Source organism: Sarcophilus harrisii, chromosome 2, assembly GCF_902635505.1.
Source record: "Sarcophilus harrisii chromosome 2, mSarHar1.11, whole genome shotgun sequence".
Taxonomy (NCBI): domain Eukaryota; kingdom Metazoa; phylum Chordata; class Mammalia; order Dasyuromorphia; family Dasyuridae; genus Sarcophilus; species Sarcophilus harrisii.
This window is the reverse complement of record NC_045427.1, coordinates 20,031,793-20,059,694: the sequence shown is the minus strand read 5'-3', so window position 1 is coordinate 20,059,694 and position 27,902 is coordinate 20,031,793. Positions and strand designations below refer to the sequence as shown.

Here is a 27,902-nt window from a genome sequence, read left to right as displayed (position 1 = left end):
AATTATTAGTAACTGAAGTTCCAGCTTTCATGTGGTTGTTAATAGTTTTCACTTCTTCTTTCGAGAACTGGTTAAACAAATCCTCTTGACCCTTTATTGAATGGTAGATGTGGACTGAAGGAATCTAAAATAATGACGGAGAAGGAAGAGCCTAGAAGAGGTTCCAGGAGCAAGGAGTATTCTGACTTCCTGGCCTTGATGAGTGAGTGAGGAGGGAATGAACAAAAGGCCTATCAGCCCTGGAAAGCAGGGGCCGGGGGGGCTTGGAGAGAACCAGATGATGGAAGGATGAAGAAAAGGAAAGATTGAAAGTGAAGGAAAGGGTGTTACCTAGGGATGGGTGTGGGATGAAGGATAGGGAATTGGGTGGGGAGAGAAATGGGGTTTGAATAATGACTGCTAGAGGTTCAGAATCACCTGAGTTGGGGAGAATACAGGGGTGGGGGCATCAGAGTCTATCACCAAAGGAGGATGCTGGACAGATTTCCATTGCTGAAAGAGTTTATGCTCCGAGGGGAGTCCCCTCAAGTGCTGAGGCAGTTCAGGCTAACTAAAGCTTGGCTCTGCTCTCCTTCCCCAAGGCAGGACTGCAGGCTCCAGACTCAAAGGGATGGAAGGCAGGAGTCAGTGCCAGATGGAGGGAGCGAGGTCTGCCTGCCACAAGAGCACCCTCTGCTCTTCGCTCAAAGGCAGGAGACTGATGGGAGATGGCATTTCTTCTTTCTGAGGGAACTCTAGAGCAGGCAGGAGACCCAGCAGAAGGAAATGAGTGGGTGGAAGGGAGAACCCTAAATGTGATAGCAAGCCCCAAGAACTTCCTGAGTATCAGGAGAAGGCATAGGCAGAACTGAGCCTTAGGAAAGCTGAATGGAAGACTGATGGCCCGTGAGAAGGGTGTAAGGAAGACATAATCAGGAGCTACAGAATAATTTTTAAGGAAGGGAGCACAGGAGTGAACAGCTGTTCTCTGGCTCTATTTAAGACCCTAACAAAGAAGGGATGAAGTGAGACACTAGCACATGGGACGCTGAAGGGCCGAGGCAGAAAGACGGCTCAAGGATGATGCTTCCCAAGCCTTGGCACATCTCCTCTGCCAAAGGAGAAACCCCATCCCTTGGAAGAGTGCTGGGAGGACACTCTGGAGTCAGATGGGCCAGACAATCTTTGTAGAGCCTTTCCTAAGGGCTCACTAACCCCCTCCACCAAGCAAGAACTGAGAGTCCTTTGAAATTAGAACAAATTCCCCTAAAAGCGAGGCCAAGAAGAGCAGACCTGACAACTGAATCAGACCGGCTTTCCACTGTGTTTTGGTCTGTGAAGAAGAGTTACCAAATGAGAGGATGTGCACAGGTTTGTCCATGACAGGACTTCTTATTTCTTGAGGACAGAAAGATGGGACTCGGCAGGAGTTGTATTCTCCTGCCTTCTCTTAGTTCCCTGGGCCCATGGCCCATTGCTCAGAATGGCCTTTCCCCTAAAGGCTTCCTAGTCTAGGCTCACATGAAGCCCAAATCCATCCTGGGGCAGCTGAAAGCCACAAAGGGGGAATCTGAAGCCTGCTGGGCTGTATCTGGCTCATATAGCACACTCACATCTCTGCAAAGAACTCGGGGAGAAAAATATTAAACCAAGCTTAGTATAAATGAAAGACCATGGGTTTTAGATGCTGAGAGTTCAATCCCCCTAGAACATTAACAACCTGAGTCTGGGATGGCTTTCCTCATCTGTAAAGGGAGGAAATTAGACTAAACAATCTCAAAAGATCCTCCTATTCTCCACCCATTTAAAGCTGTTCTATCATTCCTTCAGCTCCCGCCTTATGACTTGCCCAGGCTAGACCGGTCAAGTAGAGAATGCCAGATGGAGAAGTGTAATATTCTCTAAAATATAATCTTCTCTGGGAGCAGACTTCTTGGGGGGGCTTCTGGAGGCAGCCAGTAATCACCACAAGTGCAGCCAGGGATTAAAGTCCAAATCCTTTATTGTTTCCTTTTAAGTCTTGTCTCCTTCCTTGGGCCCCATTAGCTTTCTTAGAGGTCTCTCTCTCTCCTTGGTTCCGAGAGCTCCTGCTGCTAGTCCTTTGCCTCTGCCAGCTTCTGCCTCCAGCTTCCTCTGAATGAGCTTCTAGTGCACTTGTCCCTTCTGGCCCTGAGAGCTCCTCCTTATATACCCCACACTGAGTATACAGCAATCATTATATCAGTAGGAAACCATTATTTGTTGTAAGATTAAATCAATTCCAAACTATATTTAACCATTGTCTCCTCAATTCCACTTAGTGCCTTGTTTCAAGTTCTGGCCCATAACATCTCCTTGTAGAATCAGAACAATCATATTGAGCCATGCTAAATTAGATAATTATTAGTCTCTATCAATTCCACCTTGTAAGAATCCAAACAGAGGAGAATGGGATCTTTTTTTTAATTATCCAAAAGACACTATCCCTTCTCAAACCCCTTGTGAAGAGCTAGTGAAATGGCAAGCCCGCCCACCCTAAGAGAAGCAGCAATGTGGGGTTCTGGAAGTCCAGGGGCTCCCAGAACAATGCTGGGGGTCTCCAGCCAACCCCCTCGCCAGCCACTATCAGGATAAAGGAATAAGCAACACAGAAAGACCAAGGTGCACAGGACCAGCTGCAGAGGCTCCACTGACTTCCCTGTGGGGCTTTCTTGGCAAAAGGCCTATTTCCTTCTCTCCCCCATTTGACAGATGAGGAAACTGAGGCAAACAGAGGTCAGCAATGTGCCCAGAGTTGCATGGCTGGTGAGCGCTGGGGCCACATCTGAATGTGGGTCTTCCTGACTCCCTTGGGCTGCCCTGCCATGGCAATACAGCCTCACAAAGAACAGTGTCCTCTAGGAAAGAGAGCCAGGAGAAAGCAGAAACTCCACCCAACTCAAAACATGGGAACCTCCTCATGGGCTCCGCAAGTGTTGCCAGGATCCAGGGGCTGAGGCACTTCTGCAGCTCCGGCCCAATCCCCATGCACAGGCAGTCTTGGGCTGGAGTAGACAAGAGGCTCTGGCTGCCAGTGAGCCGGGAGCTGATGGTTTCAGTGCCCCCTGCTGTGCCACAATGCCCACGATGGACCTGTCTGCGCGGCTTACCCTGATGCCAAGACAGCCCGCAGGGAGAAAAGGCAAGAACGGCCATCGTTCTCCCCCTCAGGGCTACCGTGCCACATGGCGGGCCAGCCGCAGCTCATGGCAGGCCCACCACCCGCCCTCCTGTGGGCAGCCTGAGACAATAACTCCAAGAGGAGGAGGAAGGTTTCTTTTGCTGCTTTTTTCTTTGTTTCAAAGGATGGCTCAGAGGGGAGGGGAGCCAGGAGGGAGAGGTTCAGAAATAAAGGGGACAGAAAACCCAAATGTACCAATAATTCCCTTAGACTCAGAGGGAGCCCGGGAGGGGGCAGGAGTGACTTACAGGCAGGTGTGTGAAGACTGCAAAGGTGCTCCGGAGAAAGGCAATGAGGTCCATCAGGTAGTCACTGGCCCTGCTGCCCGGGTCCCCGGCCATCCAGTCGTAGTCGGCCAGCTGCAGGAACTGATCGATCTTCTGGTTCAAGTTCGTATAAATCTCTTCCTCTGCAGCATGCCGGGCATCCTGGGAAAAGAGACAGACGGTCTGAGGAGGGGGCCAGCCCCAGGCCCGTGGCCCCGGACCTTCTGCCTCACAGATGGGGGCAGGCTCCTTTCTGTCCCTGCGTAACGAGGGGATCCCAACTGGCTGCACCCCAACGCCCATACTGAGTATGGGCAGTCCCATTTCTCATTTCCCACAAGGTCAGAAAGCCCCTATTGCTGAGAAAAGGTCGGCTCGACGCCGGGTCAGGTCCACTAAAGAGCCTTCTGACAAGACCACTGCCAGGAAGTCCTTTGCATCCCCTGCCCCCTGTCATCCAGCAAAGGTTTCCATCTGCAAGAGAACATTTGTAGGAAATGGTAGCTTGGGACAATACACAACATGGAGCCACTGTAATGGCGGTGTCACTGTAATGGCGGTGCTTATCCAGAGGGCACCCCAGAAGAATCAGTCTCTTGCCGTGTTTCTCGTTAGCATAACCTCCCCTCCTGGGCCCGGCCCACAATCCTCCTGGGGGTCTAATACCAGGGAACCCACATGCCATCCTCTCTCATGGGGCTGAGCATGTCACAGGGAGGCATAGGCCGGGGCAAACGCATGAAGCAACCCCTGCTCTCAAGGAGTGGCTCTTTACTGGGTAGAGACACACGTATCTGATGAGTGCAGGTGGGCCACGAACGCAAGACAAAGCAGCCAGCTTAAGGGGGAGGCAGCTGGGGGGAGGCAACAGTGATCAGAGCCAGGCCACCTTTGGCCCCAAGAAGGGAGCGCTATCCCGGGCTGGGCCAAGACAAAGACATGACTGGGGGTGCCACAGGTGAGAAACACCGTGGAGGTGGTGGCTGGGGGGGTCTGCCTCCAGGACCAAGGACCAAATCCAGCCTTTCCTCGCCTGTCCCCGCCTCCCTCTCCAGTCTTGTGCATCTTGGTCCTCAGCCCCTGACCTGACATTTTCCCTGAATGAGCCCTTCCATCCCCACCAGGTGCGTTTTCCCTTCTCGTGCCCAAGCCTTGAAGCTGCTTCCTCCCCATCTCGGACCCCCGGCCGTGGCGTCCTCCGGCCACTTCAGGAAGAAGCCTTGCCTGGTGCCCCTTACAGCTTCCCTAGAAGATGATCTATACTCCATCCTATTTGTCGCTTGTTTGTACATAACTATTCAGGTGTGGTCTCCCTCAAGGAGCCCACTTTGTATTCTTGGCATGTAGTCCAGGGCTGGCACTCAGTAATCACTTAATAAAGGGTCATGGACTTAGGAGTCACCCAAATCCTTTCTCTACATCAGGGTTAGGTCTCTCTTTGCAGAAATCTCACTCTCATCCATAAAGTGGAAGTCCAAGTAAACCATCTAGCTCATAACTCGACTGAGGTGAAAGGTCCTCTGCAATGTCCTGGGAGGACATCTTCATGAAAAGAATCAGAAACCAGCTCTTTCTGAACAGAAAAGCCAAAAGAAGAGGGCCACAATCGTGGCCAAAGATCCAAAGAAAGCTCTTTTTCTGAAATTCTATTACACCGCTCTCATTAAAGAAAATGCTCTATCTCAGACAGGTAATACTAGGAATACTTCATAAATTTATTTGCTGTTTTTCTTCTACTTTAGCATCAATTTAATCTTCCCATTGGAAACCCTTATTAAGTTTTATTTTATACTAAGTTTTATTGATATCTGGCTTTTCACATATAAACTTCCCCACCATCCCTCCTTTTCTCCCTTCCAGAGAAATATTCCATATAAGAAATGGTAATTTTTAAAGATAAACAAGAAACCCAGTTGATGAATATATTGAAAAAAAATCTAAAATATCCCAAATGCACAACTGGTGAAGTTGTGAGATGATCCAACATCCTGGAAAACAATTTGGAACTAAACTCAAAGGGTTACAAATCTGTGCATACCCTTTAACCCAGCAATAGCACTATTAAGTCTAAGCCCTAAACAGATCCAAAAAAGGAGGAAAAAATATATATGTACAAAAATATTAATAGCGGTTCTTTTCATGACAGCAAAGAACTGAAAACTGAGAAGATGACCATCCATTGGGGAATGGAAAACCAATTACAGTACATGAATGTGCTGAAATATATTGTGCTACTATAGGAAGTGATAATGGGATGGTTTCAGAAAGACTACAGAAAACCTGTACGAATTGCTGCGTATGAAGTGTGACGCAAGCATCAGACTTAGGGCTCTTGCCTCTTGACTACGGCCAAATTTTTCTTCTGAGGTGGCAGAGACTGCAACAAGAGGAGGAATAACATTTCCCAGAGAACAAGGGAGCAACCCAAGGAGAAACGCGTGCTGTGCTCGGCTCGTGACCAAGACCATCCAACGTGTTTGGGGGCCTTCTCACCTTGAATGTGGTGGTCCCGTACAGCTTTGTGGTATGGACGGTCTCAGGGAGCACGTTGGTGATATTGGTGATGAACTCCTCCAGGTACTTGCAGGACTTCTCCAAGTGGGTTGTATTGATGATAATCTGGACAAGCTGCAAAACAAACAAAGGCATATGGGGACGATGATCCTGGGTTAAATGGGCGGGCTTCCAAGCCCAGAAAGGTGGGGGTGCCGGGGACGGGGACATGAACATGGGGGACACGCACACAAGATGGCAAGCTGTGTACTCCAGCAGTAAGAAAGATCAGAGGGATTGATAAAGTCAGTGTTGTCACACACACACACACACACACACACACTCCACACCCCACCCCCAAGGCTACTGGTTCTCTTGATGCTATTATAGAAAGCAAGAAGAAGATAAGATAAAATGAAACATTAATATGTTAAACAAAATACAAAAGTTTGTTCAAGAACTGTTATCCCTTTGCAAAGTGTGAAGTTTCCTCCGATAAAATCAGAAGAGCAGCTAGATTGGCAGGAAGAAAACTGGCTGGACCCCACGTGGCCCCAAAAAGCCTGGGCCGCTCCCTCACCCCCATAGTGGGGAGAGTCGTCACCATAAGGAGAGCTGCTCACCAGTCACAATCACCAGAGAGTCGGCCTGCAGAGAGGGCCAGGCGCAGGGAACCTGGCTAAGCCATCTCTCCAAAGGAAAGCATATGGGCAGGGGAAGCTGCAAAAGGTGACCCCCAGGCCATCGGGACTCTGAGGCCCTGGGGTCTCCTCAGAGTACGTCTCACTATTAAGAGCTCTCAAGGTCTGTGCCCACCCTTGCAGAGAGCAAGCACTCCAGGTGCAGAGGAATCAGTGCTTTGTAGCTATTGTTCATCCTATGCTCTCTTAGTAAATCTTTGCTTAAAGATAAATGTCTAATGACTGAATAAGACATTTAGGCATCCAGAGCAAATGTGCTAACGACCCTCGGCATCTCATGTGGGTCCCCGGAAAAAGACAAGGCACCCACAAAATCCCTGAGGCTATAGAAATCAGAGGCCCCAGCACCTTCACTAACTCCAGTGGAAGTTGGTGAGCCACAGTTATACAAGAGGGGAGGTGGCCCAAGGGGGCCTTCCCCTGGGAGCAGCTAAAACGGAAATGGACGGTCACTGCCCTCCAGAGCACCAGTACAGCATCTGTGGGGGCGAGAGGAAGGGATGCAGTTTCTAACAGTGCCCCATTGAGCTCTCCTTGACCTCATCATCTCTGAGATGAAGCTGGCACCTTACTTCAACCAAGAGGATCTATATGCACCTAAAATAAGCCCGAGAAAGCAGTGAATTCTAACCTGTTCTACCCCCTTCTTTTATAATGTGTCTGGAGTGTTTGGGGTTTTTCATTCAAAAACCCCCATCTGGGAAAAGGACCAGCACCTCTTGGCTTGGCATATACAATCAGAGAATGCCCAAGAAGTGGGTAAGAGGGGGCAAGAGGGGCAAGCCCAGGTGGGGCACAACTGCCAACTTTCCAAGCCCGCGATCCTTCCAAAGGTCTGAAAGCCCTCTGGCTCCTCCACGTCACAGAGCAATCTGGGCCCCTTGGAGAACGGCGCTCAATGGGAGCTGGGCCGCTCCTATGCTCAGGAACTCGAGACCATAAAACCATCCATGGCCTGAGAACCCAAGAAGCGAGAGCTAGAGGCCACAGGTCACACAGGCTGGTCATCTGCGCCTGCCAGGAGACGTCCCAGAAAGGGGAGCTTCTGTCCCTCAAATGCAGCTCCCTCATCCCCAGCAGTTCTAGTTGTTAGAAGTGAACTCTCACTCACACCTCACACCTGGTTCTGCCCTCTTCCATTCGCGGGTACATCTGAGGCTCGAGCACTCCAAGTTTGTTCTCTTCCCGGTGTAACAGTCCAGCTCCTGCACTTTCTCCTCAACACGGGGGCCCGGCCCTCTTGACCCTCTGGGCTGCCCTCCTCCCCGTCTGGCCTATGCTTCAGCTCTAGGACCAGAAACGGACCCATGCCTCCGGATAAGGCCCAAGGAGGGCACGTCCTGAGATTGTGCTTTTCTGGATGCTCCGTCCTAAATGGCTCTGACTGGTAAAATGGATTTTTTCTAAACAACTACAAGACTTCACTTTTATCCCCACTGAACTTCTCCTCATTTGACTTGGAAAGAATAGAAATGGAAGCCACTATTTTGTAAAAAAGGATCCCTGTGGCCACACAGACTGTATTCAAATATAATGTGATTTATGTTTTATTGCATTTGTGTTTAGTTAAATATTTTGCAATCACATTTTAATCGAGTTCTATGCCCTTGGGAGCATTGCCGGCTCTGCTCCAGCCTGTCAGGGGCTCGCAGGGGACCGAGTGTCCCTCTCTGTGGGCTTGCCCTCAGTTCTGGGCCTTCAGCACCTCGAGAAGCCTGCGCCAAACTGCTGATAAGAACGGTAATAAGCAGCCACGACCAACTACAGAGCCCTGCCAGGGGGATGCCCCTCCAATGGAGGACAGGAGACCTAACACGCTGACAGCGAACCAACAACAACTCCTTAGAGGCTCAGCATCCCCCCCCTTTTTACCTGCTCTAATTGTATTATGATTATCTAGTCCATGGCCTATGGAGAGGCTTTGGGGGAGTTACTTGAACCACCAAGAATGAGTGTGAGGTCCCCACAGTAACAGACCCAGCAAAGCCTGCAGGAGGACTGTGTCAGAGAGGACCCTCCCACCCGGGCACAGCCCAACAAGAAGACCACTGCAGAGCCTTTCAAAAGGGAGATGCTATGATTCTGTTCTATTCGCTCTACTTGGACAGTAATAATAATACTAATTAATAATGCTAACGATGCTGCTGTGCTGCTGGAAACCTAGGTGACCTACTAGGTATAGCACTGGGTCTAGAGTCAGGTGTTCACATTCAGCCTCTGACAATTCCTACCCATGTGATCCTGGGCAAGTCACTTGATCCTATTTGCCTCAGTTTCCATATCTATAAAATGGGCTGGAGAAAGAAATGTCCAATCACTCTAGTATGTTTACCAAGAAAATCCTAAATGGGATCACAAAGAGTTGGACATAACTGAAACAAGTGGAAAATAGTAGCAAAATAAAAATAATAATCCTCAATAATGTTTATTAAGTTCTAAGAACTTTATAATTATCTCCTCATTTAATCCTCACAATATCCCTAGGAGGGAGGAGCTATTGTTCTTTCCATTTTACAGATGAGAAAACTGGCAGTACCAATCCTTGAGTGCTCAACGTCCATTGGAAATCTTATTTTCTCAACCTTCACGTTGGCTAAATATCCATAGGAAATTATGTTTACCTTTCCCCTGCTTGTGACTCATTTGTGTGTGTGTATGTGTGTGTGTGTGTGTACATATATACATACATACATATATGTGTGTGTGTGTTATATATATATATCTACCAGGAAAAAAAAGTAAAAAAAAAAAAAAAATCACTCAGTGTAGGTAATGAGAGTTGCTGATCAGCCTTCCATCATACACAGAGGCTCCTATATGATCCCAAGAGTCTGAGGCCTGAGGAAATCTCAGGGATGGGGCTCCGGGAGAGCAGGAGCCTGCTCTCCCAGGGGCTGGCTCACTCTGCTTCTCCCTGGTCCTGGGGCAGTGCCCTTCGGTGCCAGGCAAACAGCTGAAAAGGCACATTCAGTTCTCTGAGCCCCCAGAATTGAGAACATCTCAAGGTGCTGGGAGGAGGATGCGGCTCTCCTGCCCCAGCCCCAGCTGCTCCATCTGAATGTGGCCAAACCGTCCAAGAGATAAAGAGAAAAATGTGACAGGGCGGCCCCTCCCTCCCCCGAGTCCGAAGCAAGTGAGAAGTCTCTCCCTGAGAGGGTGGACGGCTGGCGACTGACGGACGCCCCAGTGCTCGGGGAAGAAGGGGGAGCAATTAGAAAAAAACCTGAAGTTTCTATTTTAAAACGAGCACAGCTACCTGTAGCAAAGGCACGGTGTCTATAAATTGAAATCCTAATAAGAAGGAGGGATCGTGTCATGTTATCGCAATTGCAAACCAGTGACAGTCAAAGAGAAGATTGTCCTGTTTTTCATGATATTGGCAGCTTAAAAAAAAAGACGGCTTCACTGGGTAAGTTATAATTTCCCACGACTTTTTCAAAAACTGTCAACACAAAAGATCCCCATGAATTACACCAATTGACTGTCAGTCACTCTGGCAATGTTTCATGGCAGAGCCCAGAATGGCCTATTAAAACGCCCCGGGATTACAGCAGATACCGTGTCATTTTCGGGGGAACATTGTCTGTTGAGCAGCTCTAAGCAATCTGGGCTCCTGAGTGACAGCTCCCACAAACCTGGCAAGGGCATTTGCAAATGAAAAAGCCGCCGCTCGGGGGGAGGGGGCCATCACGAAGCGACTTGTGTGGGAGCCATTTCAGAGAGAACATTTCATCATGGCTTGAGTCTCTTCTGTGATGCTGTGCGCCCCTCCCCCAGCCTCACAAACTTGCTCCTGTAGGTCAAGCCAGTAGACCGTCTCACACACGGATGAGGACACCGTGAGCCCCAAAGGGGAGGGAGGCGCAGCCGGCCACCTCCCCTGCAGGGCAGGGGACCCCTGGTCCTCCGCGAGGTCAGTGGACGTGGGTCACAGCATGGCTGGGAGGCCTGAGGAACTTGAGAGCCCCCGGGACGGCTGTAGCCTGTCTGGGAAGACCCTGAGGGGAGGGGGGAGGGGACCCTGGGAGGTCAGAGCCTGCCTCAGATGCTTCCTGGCGGGCCTCCCCACAAGGCTCAACTTCCTCCCCCTCTCTCTCACCTCCTTGCAGAGCCCCTTTCCTCATTCATAACATAAGCATTGCAGCAATGACTTCCCAAGGCTGATGTGGGGGGTCTGCAGAGATCCCTAGTACCACCCCAAAGCGTGACTTCAGTGTGCTCCTGCCATTGTTCACAGCTCACCAAGACCAAGAGAGCTACTGGGAGCCCCAATACTCACTACCGCTGACCCCCATGGAGTTGATCCCCTAGCTGGCATCTGCTAAGCCCTGGACCCCAAAACAAACAAGCACAGGGCCGGGCCCTGCTGGGAGAGCGTGTGTGCTCTGGGCTGGGGGCAGACGAGGGAAGGGGATGCAGACAAGGAGACACCTGTCCAGGGGTCCTGTCCTGGGGGGGTGGGAGACTTCCTCAGGGCATCCAGAAGGTGAGACAGAGGGAGCAGAACCAGCCCGTTTGGGCACCATTCATAGTGCAGTCACCTCTGAGAAGGCCGACCTCTGAAGGAGAGAGAGGGAAAGGGGGACGAAAACTGGGAGAGGGGCCCAGGTACATGAGCTGTCAGCCAGGATGGGAAACCAGGGGCAGGAAGATATTCTTATAGGGGGATGTAAAAGTGCGTGCGTGCGTGTGTCTCATACGTGCATTCGCCAATGGATAAATGGTCAAAGGATACAAATAGACAATTTTCAGATGATGAAGTTGAAACTATTTCTAGTCATATGAGGTGGTGCTCTAACTCACTGTGGATCAAAGAAATGCAAATTAAGACAACTCTGAGATACCACTACACACCTGTCAGATTGGCTAAGATGACAGGAAAAAATAATAATGATTGTTGGAGGGGATGCAGGAAAACTGGGACATTGATGCATTATTGGTGAAACTGTGAACAGATCCAACCATTCTGGAGAGCAATCTAGAACTATGCCCAAAGGGCCATCAAACCCTTTGATCCAGCAGTGTTTCTATTGGGCTTGCATCCCAAAGAGATATTAAAGGACAGAAAGGGACCCACATGTGGAAGAATGTTTGTGGCAGCCCTTTTTGTAGTGGCCAGAAACTGGAAACTGAGTGGATGCCCATCAATTGGAGAATGGCTGAATAAAGTGTGGTATATGAATATTATGGAATATTATTGTTCTGTAAGAAATGACCAGCAGGAGGATTTCAGAAAGGCCTGGAGAGACTGACAGGAACTGATGCTGAAGGAAATGAGCAGAACCAGATCATTTTGTACAGCAACAAGACTGTACAATGATCAATTCTGATGGATGTGGCCATCCTCAACAATGAGATGATTCAAGCCAGTTCCAATGCATCCAGGGAGAGGACTATGGGCACCCACAACATAGTGTTTTCACCTTTTGTTGTTATTTGCTTGCTTTTGTTTTCTCATTTTTTCCCTTTCTAATCTGATTTTTCTTGTGCAATGATATAAATGTGGAAATATCTATAGAAGAACTGCACATGTTTAACATATATTGGATTACTTGTTGTCTAGGAAAGGGGAGTAGGGAAAAGGGAAGAGAAAAGATTTAGAACACAAGATTTTGAAACAGCGAATGTTGAAAACTTTCTTTGCATATATTTTGAAAAATAAAAAGGTATTGCTCTCATAATAAATTTTTAAAAAAAGCCAAAACCCCAAATGATATTTCTTCCCCAAAAGAATCTAATTCACTCAGAGCTCTCCATTCTCATCATACCCTCACTCTTGCGGGGATGACAAATAATTCCTTCCCCCCCACCCCCCACCCCCCCCGCCAAGCTAACTGACTGCACCTACTGAGGGTGCAGAGGCTGGGGAGCAGGGAATCTCTCCCTTCCTTGGACCCTAAGTCTCTCCATCTGTCAAAGACAAAACTTGGACTGGATGATCACAAGGCTCTCCCCCAGTTGTCTCTGACTTGACAGCCCACGTCCCACCCCATAATGACTGATTCCTCTTTGATCGCCTGGAAAGAAAAAGCAGAGCCGTGCAGGTAGAGTGACATGCTTGCTTTCAGCTCTCTGGCTGCCCAGGAGTCTTCCTGGAGCCCTGGTACTAGCTCTTGGAGGGCCCTGCCCACTGTCCAGCAAGACAAGAATCCAACTGCTCAGGACATCAGTGCTCTCATACTCTGATTGCAGAGTGTGTGCTGTCCTTGCTGCAGCCCAGCACTCAACTTTACAACTGATACCTCAATGCAGGAAACCCACATCCAAAGTCCTTGTCCTTCTCCCTTAAAAACCAGCTCTGCGCTGGGTACGAGGGCCTAGTTTTAACCCAGCCAGCTCCTCTCCCCCCCTCCCCACCCCCCATCACATGCCTGGCTGGCCAACAAAGCTCTGGACTATTGCACTCCTGAGTTTTCAACCAAATGGAAATTCTTCCTTCTTTAACGGTTTCCCCAAATTCCAAAAGGCCCCGAGTTATCTGGCCTGCTCTTAGGGGGCTGGGATGGAGCTGTGAGCATGTCCCCCTCATCCGGACAGAATAAGCCACAACTAAGACCCTCAGTAGGAAGTCTCTGTACCGGGAAAGATCCCTAGATTAGGTGCTGATCAAGTGTGTTACCTGTCATAAGGGGATTGGAGGGGACTGGGAGACTTCTGCCAAAGCTGGGGCTACACACCCCAGCCAAGTGCTGGGACTGCCAAGATCCTCGGCATCCGTGATTTTACGCAGGCAAGAGCTGAATTCGTATAAAATGTTGTATTTGGACTGTCATTCAACATTAATAAGAACCTGATGTTGAGAGTATCCTCTGAGCAAAATCCTGCTCATATAACTAATGGCAAATGATCCACACTATTCCTTCCAACCGTATCAACTTCTGACCGGAAAGCTGGCTAAGCCCGTGAAAGACACAGAGAAAAATAGCTCAGCTTTGCAGGAGAAAGGACAAAGCACAAACAGATTAAGGCACAAAGGGCCCGGGGCCTTATGGCAGAAAGGTGAAGGTGAGAAAAGGAGGGAAGAGTGTGGCAGCAACGTGGGCCCAGAACGCCAGAGATGCTCGGGCCCTGGCCAGGGGAAGCTCACCTCCGTCAGCCCCACGTTCTTCCTCTTGATGACATTCTGCAGAGCGCTGCTCAGCGTTCGTGTCAATAGCAGGTTTGTCGACTTCCGGATCATGTCGTCCACCTCGGTGGAGCTGAAAAACAAAGATCAACCATTAGCCTGGCCAGGCCGAAGAATGGACCCGGCGGTATTCGAGCGGCAACATCTGAAGCATCACTGAGCACTAACCACCGCCACCAGTCCTGGAAGACATTCTCAAATTAAAGGGAGCTATCAAACCCTTGGGGTCTGCCAGGGTACTTACCCTCACCCCAGGAAAAGCAGAGAAGAAATATGGACAGCAATTGAGTTTCCATTTCTAGCCCCATCCCTCAACTCCAAGCTTGTTTCCACCTTTGGACACTCACTCCAAACTACAACCCAGAGTCCTAGGCCTGTCCAGCACTACATAAAGAACTGGCTAACTCCAATTCAGAAGGGAAACATGGCCTCTGCATAAGCCTGGGAACTTGCTCCAATTAAGTCAAAAGGGTCGAGGACCCTAAGGAAAACAGTCAGGGGACGGCATTCTACAGGGAAAGTTGGACTCTTGCCATAGAGGCTGAACTGGAGACTTCTCCATTGTCCAGGGGCACTGAGGGGGCAGCCGTGAAGAAGGCTGAAGAGATGCTCTAACCTTTCTGACCGCTCCTTCTCCGTCTCTTGCTGTATCCTCCTCCAGAGAACCCCAACCCCAAAGGTCCTACAGAGGCTTGTCCAAAGCCCCCTTCTTTCCTCACTTGGTGATCTCATCAGCTGATGCATTTAATTCATCACTCTCTCTATGCTAAGGATTTCTAATCTTCTTCCCCTACTGATTCTCTGGCTAACCTCCTCTCTTACATCTTTAATGGGAGGCTCAGCAGACACCATCAACTGCACATGTCAAAACCGAATTCATCCTCGTGCTCCCCAAACCCTCCTTACAACCTCTTCTATTATCACCAAGGGAACCCCCTTCTCCTAGGCTCCCCAGAGGGGAAGAGTTCTCTCTTATCCCCAAAGCCCATCTGCTGTCACATTGTTCTACCTCTGTAACATCTCTTCAATGGGCCCCCTTTCCTCCCCTGACATGGCCTAGTGAAGGCCCTCATCACCTCGTGCCCATGGATGGTCTCCTGGCCTCAGTCTCTCCTAGGTCCCTTCTACCCTCTTGGTTGTCCAACTAATCTTCCTAAAACACAAGTCATATCACTCCATTCCTCCTCTTCGATAAACTTGAGTGGATCCTTCCCACCTCTAGATATCCCTACAACCAAAACAGATACAGCCTAGCATCCCAGGCCTTCCTAGCACTACATAATGAATTGATTAAAGCTTTTTCAAAAGGGAAAGTCTGGATAATTAAATATAAAATCCTCTGCCTTGTATTCTAAGCCCTCCTTCTTATGCATTCTCTCTATCATGAGACCCCCTTATTCCTTGCATAAGCACTTCATTTCTTAGCTCTGGGCATTGTCAGTAGCTGGTCCCTAGACGTTGAATGATCGTCTTCATGTCTACCTCCTGGCTTCCCTGGCTCCCTTCAAATGCCAATTAAAATTCCTCCTTCTACAAGAAGCCTTTCCTGATCCCTCCCTTTTTGCCTTCCTGGTTGATCATTTCTAATTTACACTGTACATAGTTGGTTTGTTCATAGTTGTTTGCATACGGTGTCTCCCATTAGACCACGGGCTCCTTGAGATCAGGGGCTATCTTTTACCTTTCTCAATATCCCCAGTGTGTAACACAATTCTGGCTTAATAAATGTTCACTGACTAAAACCAAATTCATCATTTCCCCCCAAACTAACAACTTTCTCCAGGGATCCTCCCATTTCCCTCATACATACTCCTACTTCCAGAATGAAATAAAGCCATTTGAATCTAATTCCACTATCTTTTTTCTTTACATCGAATCAGGTGCCAAATCACAGTAAATCAATCTCTTCACTGCACTATTCTGACTGTATCCTCTCTTTCTCACTCTAACTTTTACAACCCAGATTTAGGTCCTCATTACTTTTCCCTTTGGCCATTAAATAGACATCTGAACTGTTCTTCCCCCACATTTCCCCATTCTTCATATGACTACCTGATTAACCTTTCTAAAGATTAGCTCTGATCATCTCTTTTCCTACTCAAACCCTGCTACTGGCTCCCTTTTGCCTATCAATCAGTTAACAAGCACTTATTAAGCACCTACAATGTGTCATTCATTGTGCTAGGTACCAGAGGATACAAAACCAAAAGTGGAACAAAACCAAAAGTGGAACAGTCTTTGTTCTTAAGGCTTTGCATTCTATCAGAAAAGACATTAAGTATATACAGGATAAACAAGATAAAGCCCAAAGCCCTCAGCCTGGAACAGAATACCCTCCATATCATACCCTAACATCTTCCTAGCCTTACTTCCCACTACTCCTAGCCAGGTACCCACATTCCACTCTAGCCAGTGTGGACTACTTGCTCCTCCAGACATTTCTCACGATTATGGAGCCATTTATACCAATAATAATGGTAATAATTTGCATTTCTATGTCTTTAAGGTTTAAAAACCACCTTCCTCAACACTGAGCAGAGCCGAGTATTATGATTTCAATTTTAGAAGCAAAGAAGCAGGATCAGAGAAGGGTCAGCGTCACAGAGCTTGTGCTCTCTGCCCCAGGGTAGGCTGCTTCTCCTAGAGCTTCACAGGCCACTATTCTGCCCTTCATGGCTGGATACACAGTCTCCTTTCTCCAGACTTTAACAGGACTTCTCTTAGCCTCATTTCTGGGACCTTGTACTCTATTTAGCCGTTTTATCTTCTCTTCTACATTGTAAAGTTTGAAGTGTCATATTTTATTCACACTGACATCTATCCCATCACTGTTGAGTGACAAGCACAGTGTAGGGACTCAATGTGTATTTAATTGCATTGAATTCTAGGGAGAAGAATCTGATTAATGACAAAGTTACCACACCAATAACATTATTTGGTCAAAGCTTTATGTTAGAAAAGCAGCTTTATCCAGGGTGTCCTAAAAATCTTAGGGTATTTTTAGCTTTAAAGGAAAGGAAATTTCAGTTAGGGCTACAATTGGGACTGGGATTAGTTAATAGCTTAAAACTGTTCAAAGGATTTCTGAATACCTTGTAAGGTTTTTTGAACATCCTTTGTTTGGGACCAAGCACTCACCCAGAATTAGCTGTTAAGTCAAAAAGTTGGGCCTAGCCATTTCCCAATTCTGCTGAAGACTGATTACTCAGCCCAGGGATAGCAGAAGTTCATTAAGAACCTTGTTAGACCATCAATGTTCTTGTATCTCTCTACAAGTTACACGTCAGCACCATTGTTCGAAGTAAAATATGATGGCAATAAATCAGATGACAAAAAACAGTACATTAACCCGATTTTACTTCAAAGATGGTAGACAAGTGACTCTCAGACCTTCTTTAATGATCACCTTTAGAGTTTAGAGCTCAAGCAGCAACCGTTTTGATTTTATTCTTCTGAGTTCTTTTCTGTTTCAAAATGGTTTGTGCAAAAAGCAGTGGGAAAAATAGACAGAAAATTGTGACCAGAATGGATCTGGAAATACCCAAGACCTTGTTTCCAATGAATCTAGAGGCTAAGCAAAGTATTGTAGGCAAAAATACAGGTAATAAGTGCAGCAAGATTAGTAAGTATCAAATGCAAGGAAGGTGAAGGGAGCAGGATGGCACTGACCCACTGAATTTCAGATCCAGAAGTATAAATCAAAGGTGCCAGGGAGCCCCCACTACTGCACACCAAGGTCTGATGCAAATCACCTCATGGTATTTTAAGGCAATTATCTCCAATCTTCTGCCTGGCAACGATTTCCAATGATGAAAGAGGTACAAAGCCCTGACATTTAGAGAATTGGAGAGAGAGGGAGAGCCAGGATATAGGTTCTTGGACTTCTCCAAACTGGCAATATTGATTCATGGGCAAACGTCTATATCAGAAAGGACAAGAAGTGGGGAAATCACACCAACTACTAGAATAAGTGGCAACCAAAATAAATGCTTCTATAACATAACATGAATGTCTGCAGTCTGACTACTCTCTAGGCAGTAGGTGGTGCAGTGGATAGAGCAGTGAGCCTGATGTCAGGAAGATTTGAATTCAAATCCTGCCTCAGATATGTCACTTAACTGCTCGCTGCCTTAATTTCTTCAATTGTAAAATGGAGACAATAACAGGAAGAAGTAAAATGGAGATAATAAAGCTATCTTCCAGTATCAAAACAGATGGATAATATTTGGAGCATGCTAAGTATGATGCCTAGCATACGGTAAGTACTTAATTAAATGCCTCTTCCCTTCCTTTCTCATTCCCTTCCCTACTGTCCAGACAAGTGTCAAAGCCGAATCTCTCCAGAAGTCCCTTGCTACATGGCACCTATTTCTTATTTGATTCATGGATGTTCAAATCTTCCAGAAGACCTAGGGAGATGTTGTCTAGTCAGAAAAGAAAAAAGGAGCTTCTTTCTACCTTCAATTTAACCAGAAATAATTTCACCTTTGGAGGCAGTTCTTGCTACATCTGCCCAGAAGAGCCTAATTGCCACCAGGAAGTGCCCCCTAAAATGATCCCATCTCTGTCCCTTCTAAGAGTTGTAATCTTTTCTTTTTGAAGCAGATTTTGGGAAGAGGCTAAAATGCCATGCAGTCCTTTGATCTCTCAGCAACCTTGCATTAGGCTTGGAATGACAGTGTCCTTTATCTTCCTGAATGGAATGACAGGCAAAGAAAATTTCAAACTGGCAGGTTCAAAAGCGTTAATAAGTACAGAGCTCCTGGACGTCCCCTCTCCTCCTCACCCTTTCCCCCTTCCCTGGCCTCTGGCTCTTGATCCCATCCTACCTGCCAAATGGTGAAGGGATAAAGCAGAAGATGCAGGGGAAATACAGGAAAACCTCCAATTATCTCTGTCTGTGGGTGAGCAAAGCAGGCAGCCCATCAGCCCTTCAGTCCAGCAAGCAGACCCTGTCTGGACAGTCCTGGCTAATGGGCCCCGAACCCTGGCTAACTTTGCCTGAGAAATCAGATCAGTGTTTGGTGATGAGCTGGCCAAGTCAAGGAAAAGGCAATGCATTTTTCTGCAATCTATCAGCTTCTAGAAGGAAGGAAAGGCAACATCTGTTGCCATAGAAATGCTAAGTCTACTGATTTTTTCACCAATTTCTTTCTCTAGATTTCCCACTGCCCATATTGCTCCTACAACCACAATCTAATGTCCAAATGGGCAAACTTAGAAAAATCAAAGGTTCTACAGATGTAGCCAGATTGGGCCAGGCTCATCATCTAAGGTCTTCTGAGCATGAGGTCTGGGAATCTGAGTTTTGAAATAGATTGAGAATTGGATTCCAATATAATTGGAGAGCTACTTTGCAAACCTCTGCAGTTTATGCATTTACAGATATTCTTCTGGGCTTAAGCAGATACCACCTCCGAGATCTAGACAGACAAAAGGTGGAAAAATCTTAATTGAAAGCTTCACAAATCCAGGCTAAACATCCCAGCAACATAAGAACCAGCATCATCCTCATCCTCATTTTCCAATTAATCCCTTAGTCAGAACCCAGCACTGAAGCAAGGGGTCCAAAGGGAGGTAAATCCAGGAGCTGCCTTTCTGAACCTAACTATGAACACTAAAGAACGAGCTGTGTCAAAATAACTGTTTGGACATGTATACATATATTGTATTTAACTTATACTTTAACATATTTAACATATATTGGTCAACCTGCTATCTGGGGGAAGGGGTGGGGGGAAGGAGGGAAAAAGTTGGAACAAAAGGATTTGCAATTGTCAATGCTGGAAAATTACCTATGCATATATCTTGTAAATAAAAAGCTATAAATAAAAAAAAAGAACTAAATGTGTCATGTTGAGGGAGGAAAAAAGAAGAATGGGAGATGGAGAAAGAGAGAGAAAAAGGACAGACACAATAAGACTATCAAACTAGTACTTGGACAATGTGTTAACATATTTTAACTTGAAACCAATATGCCAAAATTAGGCCCCTAGCAAAATGGTAGACAAAACTATTTTCATACAAAGAAAAACTCAACTTAAAATTCATCTTTAAATTAGATTAAGTACAATTTCATTGATCCCTGAAACCACAAGAACTAAAGCAATTAATTTAATTTTAAAGTCCCATGGGTTGTTTTTTTAATCATGTAAAGCTTTTCATTTTAATATATCTATAAATGTTTCTATTTAACTAACTTGATTTTTAAATTCAAAAGTTTTTTAATGTCATTAACTTCATTGTTTTTAAGAAATTATTATAGCTGTAGGTTCACATATATGCAATAGCTGATTATAGCTATCATATCTCTCTCTATATCTATCATCTATATCATATCTATGTGTGTATGTGTGCCTCTGGTGGTTCAGTGGAAAGAATGAAGGCCTGGAGTCAGGAGGACCTGAGTAGCCTCACATACTCGCTATGAAGTCTTTTAACCTCTGTTGGCCTTTGTCCATTGGAGAAGGAAACGTCAGAATCTTTGCCAAGAAAATCCCATGGATTATATCCCAAAGAGATTATAAAGAAGGGAAAGGGACCTGTATGTGCACGAATGTTTGTGGCAGCCCTTTTTGTAGTGGCTAGAAACTGGAAACTGAATGGATGTCCATCAGCTGGAGAATGGCTGAATAAATTGTGGTATATGAATATTATGGAATATTACTGTTCTGTAAGAAATGACCGGATGATTTCAGAAAGGCCTGGAGAGACTTATACGAACTGATGCTGAGTGAAATGAGCAGGACCAGGAGATCATTATATACCTCAACAACAATACTATATGATGACCAGTTCTTGATGGACCTGGCCATCCTCAGCAACGAGATCAACCAAATCATTTCTAGTGGAGCAGTAATGAACTGAACCAGCTATGCCCAGAGAAAGAACTCTGGGTGATGACTAAAAACCATTACATTGAATTCCCAATCCCTATATTTATGCCCACCTGCATTTTTGATTTCCTTCACAAGCTAATTGTACAATATTTCAGAGTCTGATTCTTTTTGTACAGCAAAATAACATTTCGGTCATGTATACTTATTGTGTATCTAATTTATATTTTAATGTACTTAACATCTACTGGTCATCCTGGAGGGGGTGGGGGGTAAGAGGTGAAAAATTGGAACAAGAGGTTTGGCAATTGTTAATGCTGTAAAGTTACCCATGCATATAACCTGTAAATAAAAGGCTATTAAATTTAAAAAAAAAAAAAGAAAATCCCATGGATACTATTGGTTTGTTATGGTCCATGGGGTCACAAAGAGAAAAATATGATCAAAAGACCAAACAACTTTCTTTTCTTTAAGGTTTACAATGCACTTTACAAGTATTATCTCATTTTATCCTCACAAAAATCCTAAGAGATAGATGCCATTATCATCAATCCCCTTTTACAGATGAGGAAACTGAGTCACACTGCAGTTAAGCAACTTGTTTAGGATAACACAGCTAGTCACTGTTTGAGGCAGGCTCTTGAACCAGGACTCTGGGTCCAACCCTCTACCTGCTATTCTACTTAGCTACCTACAAAAGAAGCTCTTCTATAGAACAGAGCTGGTTCTGGTCATTCTCTCTCTATGAGCAAGAGAAGAGGGGTCACTGGACTGTAAGGAAATGGATTTCCTGGCCAGTTTATGGAAAATAGAGGCTCAGCTTTTTTATGACAACTAACTGATATGTATTTAAACAATGTTGGCAACAGTGACTCACACTTTGAACATAATGAGGAAACAAAAATAAAGCTAAGAAAGAATATAAGGCTTCAAATGGTGGGGGGCGAGGGGGGGAGAGGGTAATATGGTTCTGTGTCTGTGTCTGTCTCCCTCCATCCAATCATTACCTGTAACTCTCCCAGGTTTAAAAGCATCATACTCTTCACCTAAAATTCCCTGAGTAGTTTTTGCAACTCAAAGGTGACAGGACCCAGAAACAACATAACACACATACATACACACACACACACACACACACACACACACACAGCCCTCCCTCTGATCAGGATTCTAACCAGAATCCTTAGACTTAACACCAACCCGGTGTCTTTCTTTACAAAAATAAGAAAGAAGTTTACCAAGTATTTTTTTCCCTCCAATGCTCTCCCCCCCATTTTTCATTTCTTTAACACCTCTTACCAACTTTCCCCTTTAGTCTAAAGGGGTCTTTTCTATCAAACTTAACTATATTTGTAGGAAAAAAAAAATTAACATCTAACTCTAAGATATATTAACTGTATATCAAAACTTCAAAGTAAAAGAAAAGGGATTTCTAAAAAAAGCCATTATTTAGTATAAAAATAAAGGCCATTAAAAGCAGGTACACAGACAGCCTACTAATTGACAATCAGATTCCCAAGATCCTTTTTTTGGGTCAAGACTCAACAGAGGGAGGCAAAATTGTGACAAGATAAATGGAAGCAGCCTATGAGTTAAATGTAATCAACATTTTCAGGTGCTTCATCATCAGAAAGGTCAGGGGCTTGCTCATCAACTTTTCACTACACAGGAACCTCACTGCAGATGTTTTCATGAAGCAATAAAGAAGAATCCCAGAGGTGGCTTCAGAGAGATTGCAAAGCTCATTAGGCTACAAAACATTTTTTTGTAAAATGATTATAGGAAAACTTATTTCCTAAAGGAAATTATAGTCCATACACGTTTTCTCAAAACTTTTCCAAAAAAGCTGTTTTTAAAATTGCATGGAAAAAAAAAAAAAAGAAAAAATGAAATAGCTCCATGGATTTTTAGTTCTTCAAATCAGCTTCTGCTACATATAATTTTCCATACAGCCAAGTCCTGTGCCATTTTCTTGGTTGATAGCATCCTCTCTCATTTTCGATCTTCCCAACCCAGTGAGAAATGAAAATTGGGAGTTTTTGAACCAAAGTTTACTCCCAGTAAAGAATGTTCTGCCCAAATAAGATGGCTTTGTCTCCTTCCCATCTGTGATCCTTCAAAGTCTGCTGTTCCTCAGCTCTCTGGAGTAACCCTGTCCACTATCAGAGAGATCACCTCAGGGAGCAACATGCTTCCATACTCGACCTCAGCCTGAAACTGTACCAATTCCTTCCTTCTCCTAATGTACCACTGAATGTTGTAGAAGCTCTCCTTCAACCTCAACTGCCTTCCCTCTCCTGACTCTTCTGCCTCCTTCACCACCATAGGGGGTTGTTCAACACCCCAAGTCAACATGTATCCTTCTTGTGCTAAATAAAACATATGCCTTTATAATGACAAATCTAGAAATGGAACTAACTCCATTTTTAGTATCTTTTTTTCACGGTGAACTTGAGAAATAAAAATGCTCACTCTCATAAACAAACAAAAAGAGAAACGTTCATCAAAAATTCCTATTATTTGAAGCGTGTAATGAATTTAAGTTTCCAATAGTTTCCTTCTAGCATGTTTTTCCTGAACTTTCTTTAGCTTTTTTATTGTGCACTTTGTTTCCTTTGGTACCCACTATCACTACTTCCCACCCTTCATAACAGCAGGCACTGGGTTTTTGTTTTTCTGTTCTTTCGTTTCTCTGTGAAGAGGTAGGAAACATGATTCCCCATCACTGCCTTGCTGAGAGCTCCACAGTCATTGCACATATCTCACTCTAAATCAGTTCATAAAAGTCCTTCCAGACTTCTCTCAATCATTTGCCATTTCTCCCATGGCAGTAACATTTCATTACGCACATGCCCTAATTTATTCAACCATTCTCAAACTGATGGGCACATGTACTGTTTTCATCTTAAGGCTAAAACGTTTTGCTGTCCCAAGTTGTGCACATACATCTTCTTCCTCTTGATCTGCTCTCTGTGGATCACAGGTCTATTAATGTCACTTCACTTAGAAAGAACTGCATACTTGGTTACTTTTGTGGTATCATTCCCTCGGTTCCCAGCTCAGCTGGATTAATTTAAAAGCTCCACCAACAAAGCAAATTATGCTTGTCTTCCTAGAGTCCTTTCAACAAGCACCGTCTTCTTTTTTGGGTCATCTTTGCCAATTTAATGGCCATCTCTATTATTAATATTTTGGGGCATGTTTTCATATGTTCGACAGATTGTCCTTCTTTTGGGAACTGCCTGTTCATAGCATTTAACCACTTATCTATTACAAAATGGTTCCTCTTCGCATGAGTCAATTAATTGTCTTCAATAGCAGCCCATGAAAAAAGAAGTTTGAAGCAAACATATTTCCACTCTTCCATAGGAAGAGTTAACTCTTCCTATACAAATTCTAACTATATTGAATTTGTGTGTGCAAAAAATTTTCAATTCTATATTATCAAAACTGTCAATTTTATCCTCAATGATATCCTCTTTATCACTTGTTTGCCAAGAATTCTTCACCTCTCCATAGCTGGAGAAGGTATCATTCTCTGTCCTGTTCTTCTGTTCATGTGGCCTTTCAAACCTAACTCACATACTCACTTTCATTAACTGGGATATAAAACAGGAGATGCTGCTTTGTACCTAATTTCTTCAGGAAGCCTTGAGTAACAGAATTTTTGGTCAATAGCCAAGTGCTTGTGGACTTTGAGGTGATCAAAGATATAATACTAAATAATATAATGATTTTTAGGTTGCTGGGTTTTTTATTTTAGTTTTTATTATAGCTTTTTATTTACAAGATATATGCATGGCTAATTTTTCAGCATTGACAATTGCAAAACCTTTTGTTCCAATTTTGGTTGTTGGGTTTTAAAAATTTCATTCTACATATCAATTTTTCTATTTCTTAACCGACAGCAAACAGTTTTGTTGATCATTGCTTAAAAGTATAGTTTGAGATCTGATACTGCTGAGCCTCTTTCTTTCCTCCTATTTAAGAATAAGTTTTTTTGAGCTTCTTGAATATTTTGTTTTTCAGATGAATTTTGTATTAATCCTAGTTTTACAAATTAACTCTTTGGTAGCCTGATATGGCAATAAATATGTAAATTAACTAAGACAGCACTGGCATTTGAAAATATCTGAATAGAAAAAACATGACCAATTATTTAACTCTCTGTTTTCTAAAGTATTATAATTGTATTCATAAAATTTTTGTGTATGTATGCATGTGTGTGTATGCACACGCACTGTTGGTTAGATGCCCCAATATTGTATATATTAAGTAATGATTTAAGGAAATTTCTCTTTCAATCTACTCCTACTAGGGTTGGCTGGTAACATACAAAAAAGGCTAATGATTTATATGGTTTATTTTAACCTTCCCCATCTTCTTCTTACTGCAGAGGGCAATTCCATCTTCCCTGCCTATAAGGCTTGCAACCTCCTGCTCGTTTCACAAAGAAGACATTCCCCACACCTCACAACTCCATGCATTTACTCTGACTTTCCTGGTGTGGAACACTCGCTCCTCATTTCTACTTATGGATTTACCTGGTTTCCTTTAAGATCCAACTAAAATCTCATCTTTTATAGGAAGTTTTCCCTAAACTCTCTTTATTCTAGTGGCTCCTCTGTGTTAATTATTTCTTATTTGTCCTATACATAGCTTGCTCTACCTGTATTTGTTTGCATGGTGCATCTCCCATTAGATTATAAATTCTTTGAGAGAAGGGATGGGTTTTGGTTTTTTGGTTTTTTTTGAGGGGGGAGGTGTATCTTCAGTGCTTAACACTATGTCTGGCACACAATAAGTGCTTAATAAATGCTTAACTGATTGATCATCATCTTAAAAAAAAGATCCTTTTTACTTTCTTTATGCTTATTGTCTCAGTTTCTTTTTCTTATCTGATTGCTTTATCATTTTTAGAAATATAGCATGTAATGGTGGTAACAGTGGGTCTTGTTCCTTTACAGCTGATCATTCTGAAAATGATATGTCTTTATTTCTCTAATACCAATAATGCTATCTCTTAACTTAAATGAAGAGTCCTCATTGGTGGGGTGGGGAGAGATGTTTACTTGTAGTTCTCATTGTTTAATCCCAAACTCCTCAAAACAATTTCTTTTATCAAAAAGGAAACCAATCAGATTGAAATAGGTCTTTTTTTTAATTCACAAACTTCAAGTAGAGAAACTCTATGGTTTAAAGAGATATTTATCATATTAAGGAAAATCATACTATAGGAAAATTATTCCTACGGTGTAGAATCTTTTTAAAAAATTAGATAGATGCTCTATTTGATAATTTTTCTTTGTCTATAATCATGTGATTTTTATTTTGTTATGAATATGATCTAGTATATTCATAGTTTCCTTAATATTGGACCACTTCTGCATTCTTAAGTCAAATCGATCTAGTCATTTTTTATAATCTTTTAAATATGTTGCTATAGCTTTTATGTTGGTGTTGATCAGGATAAGTATAGTTTTCTTTCTCTGATTTGTATTAATAGCATATTTGTCTCATCAAAGAAATCTAATAAAGTTCTCTTCTTTCAGCTTTTTTATACAAAATTTATGCAATTTTATGTAAGAATAGAATTGTTCTTTTGCATGTTTTATAGAATCCAGCTGTAAATCCACCTAGTCTTAATTTTCCCTCCTTCAAAAGTTTCCTTTTGATTCATCACATAGTTAATTCCTATACATGTCATATCTGTCTTTTCTAAAACTATTTTCAGGTCTTTACCATCTTTCTTGTCAATCTATTTATTGGATTTGAATAGATATGGAAAAAAAGCATAATAACTTTCATTCTGCCATTTTCCCTGAAATTAGATTAATTTTTCTTTCAAGAATTTAAGATGTTATGGCATTTGGTGTTAATATTATTTCATTACCTATGATATTTTTAATTATAATGGAGTTTCTATTTATTTCTTTTAACCATCTCTAAATTTACTGTTGCTCTGTCTATGATGAGTGCTACACTTGTCTTTTTTAACTTGTCTTAGGCATGATCTGTGATATTCCTTCATATTAACTCTGTGTGTGAATCACTATTTTAAGTATTTTATAAACAATTTATTGTTAAATTTTTGTCTTCTAATTCATTCTGCTATATTATAAGAATGTATTAATATTTTAACTATACCCTCCCATACTTCTTACTCTCTTAACTCTTGCTTTGCTCTATGCTATTATGTTTCTTGTTAATTCTATGTGAATCACTGTTTTAAGTGTTTCTTATAAACAACTTATTGATGGATTTTTGCTTGTAACCCATTCAACCCATTCTGTTGACTTTTTCCATTTTATGGGAGAGTTCATATCATTCATCTTGTGTGTGTGTGTGTGTGTGTTTATAAGACTATATTAATATAAAATAATAAGTACGTCTTCCCATACTTTTTTTTAAACTCTCTTTAAATCATTGCTGCCCTCTAAGCAAAGTAAAGGACGAGATAGCTTTTTATGAATTCTTAATATTTAATAGATTATTAATAGATATCTTGATTTGTTTACTTATAGCTAGCTAAAAATTGAAAGTGAGCATAAAAACTGTGGTTAGTTTTTTATACTGAGAAAAGTAGAAAAAGAAAAGAAAGGTGATCAATAATGGTAATCATTAACCAAAGCAGACTGTTCCCTTTTTGCTGCCCCTCTTTTCAATCTTTGGATCATACTATTGTTTTTTTTTAAATCCTCACTTCATGATCCACCCTCCCTAAAGTTGAAGTTTGTTTTACTTATGTCTCTTCTGATTCTACCTTACTTCTTAAACACCTACAATGTTGTCCTCTCCTGTTTCCCTGTTGATTTAAGTGTAATTCCACCCCAAAATCTTTATGTGTGTATAAGTGTATGTATGTAGGTAGGTGTAAGTGTGTGTGTTCAAACCTCATTTGTAAATTTCAAATAAAAATGAGTTTAGTGAGATACCCATCCTTGTCACTCCATCCCTCCAACCTTCCTATCTGAAGAATCTTCTATGCATTCCAAAGATGAGAAAAAGTAATAAGTTTCATCCCCTTCTCCTTCTCTCTTACTTTTTCCTTAATATATTTATAACTTAACCTCTTTTTTTTTAGACCAACAAAATAGGGGGAAAAAACTACACCCAGATGCTATCTTTGTCTTTCTTATATCTCTCTCTGAAGCTATTAAGGGGCACTTCTCCTTTTCCCCCTCTCTTAGAACATAAGCAGTTCACACAATTATTAGAGCCTTATACTCAAATATTTCACTTTTCTAGGTTTCTCCTATTGCTTGAGTTTGCCTTTCAAAGCTCCAGATCAACTCTTTTCAT

The 27,902-nt window shown here is 43.5% G+C and overlaps 1 protein-coding gene across 4 annotated transcripts in view; it reads right to left on the bottom strand.

The window, feature by feature from the left end:
• Positions 1 to 27,902, bottom strand: part of EXOC6B (exocyst complex component 6B) — a 490,548-nt gene that overhangs the window by 198,116 nt on the left and 264,530 nt on the right. For all 4 annotated transcript variants that reach the window (XM_031949716.1, XM_031949717.1, XM_031949718.1 and 1 more), the window contains exons 16-18: positions 13,726 to 13,837; positions 5,938 to 6,072; positions 3,427 to 3,606 (exon numbers count right to left, since the gene is read on the bottom strand). In XM_031949716.1, coding sequence (XP_031805576.1) covers positions 3,427 to 3,606; positions 5,938 to 6,072; positions 13,726 to 13,837 — 427 coding nt within the window. The remainder of the gene's footprint in view (positions 1 to 3,426; positions 3,607 to 5,937; positions 6,073 to 13,725; positions 13,838 to 27,902) is intronic.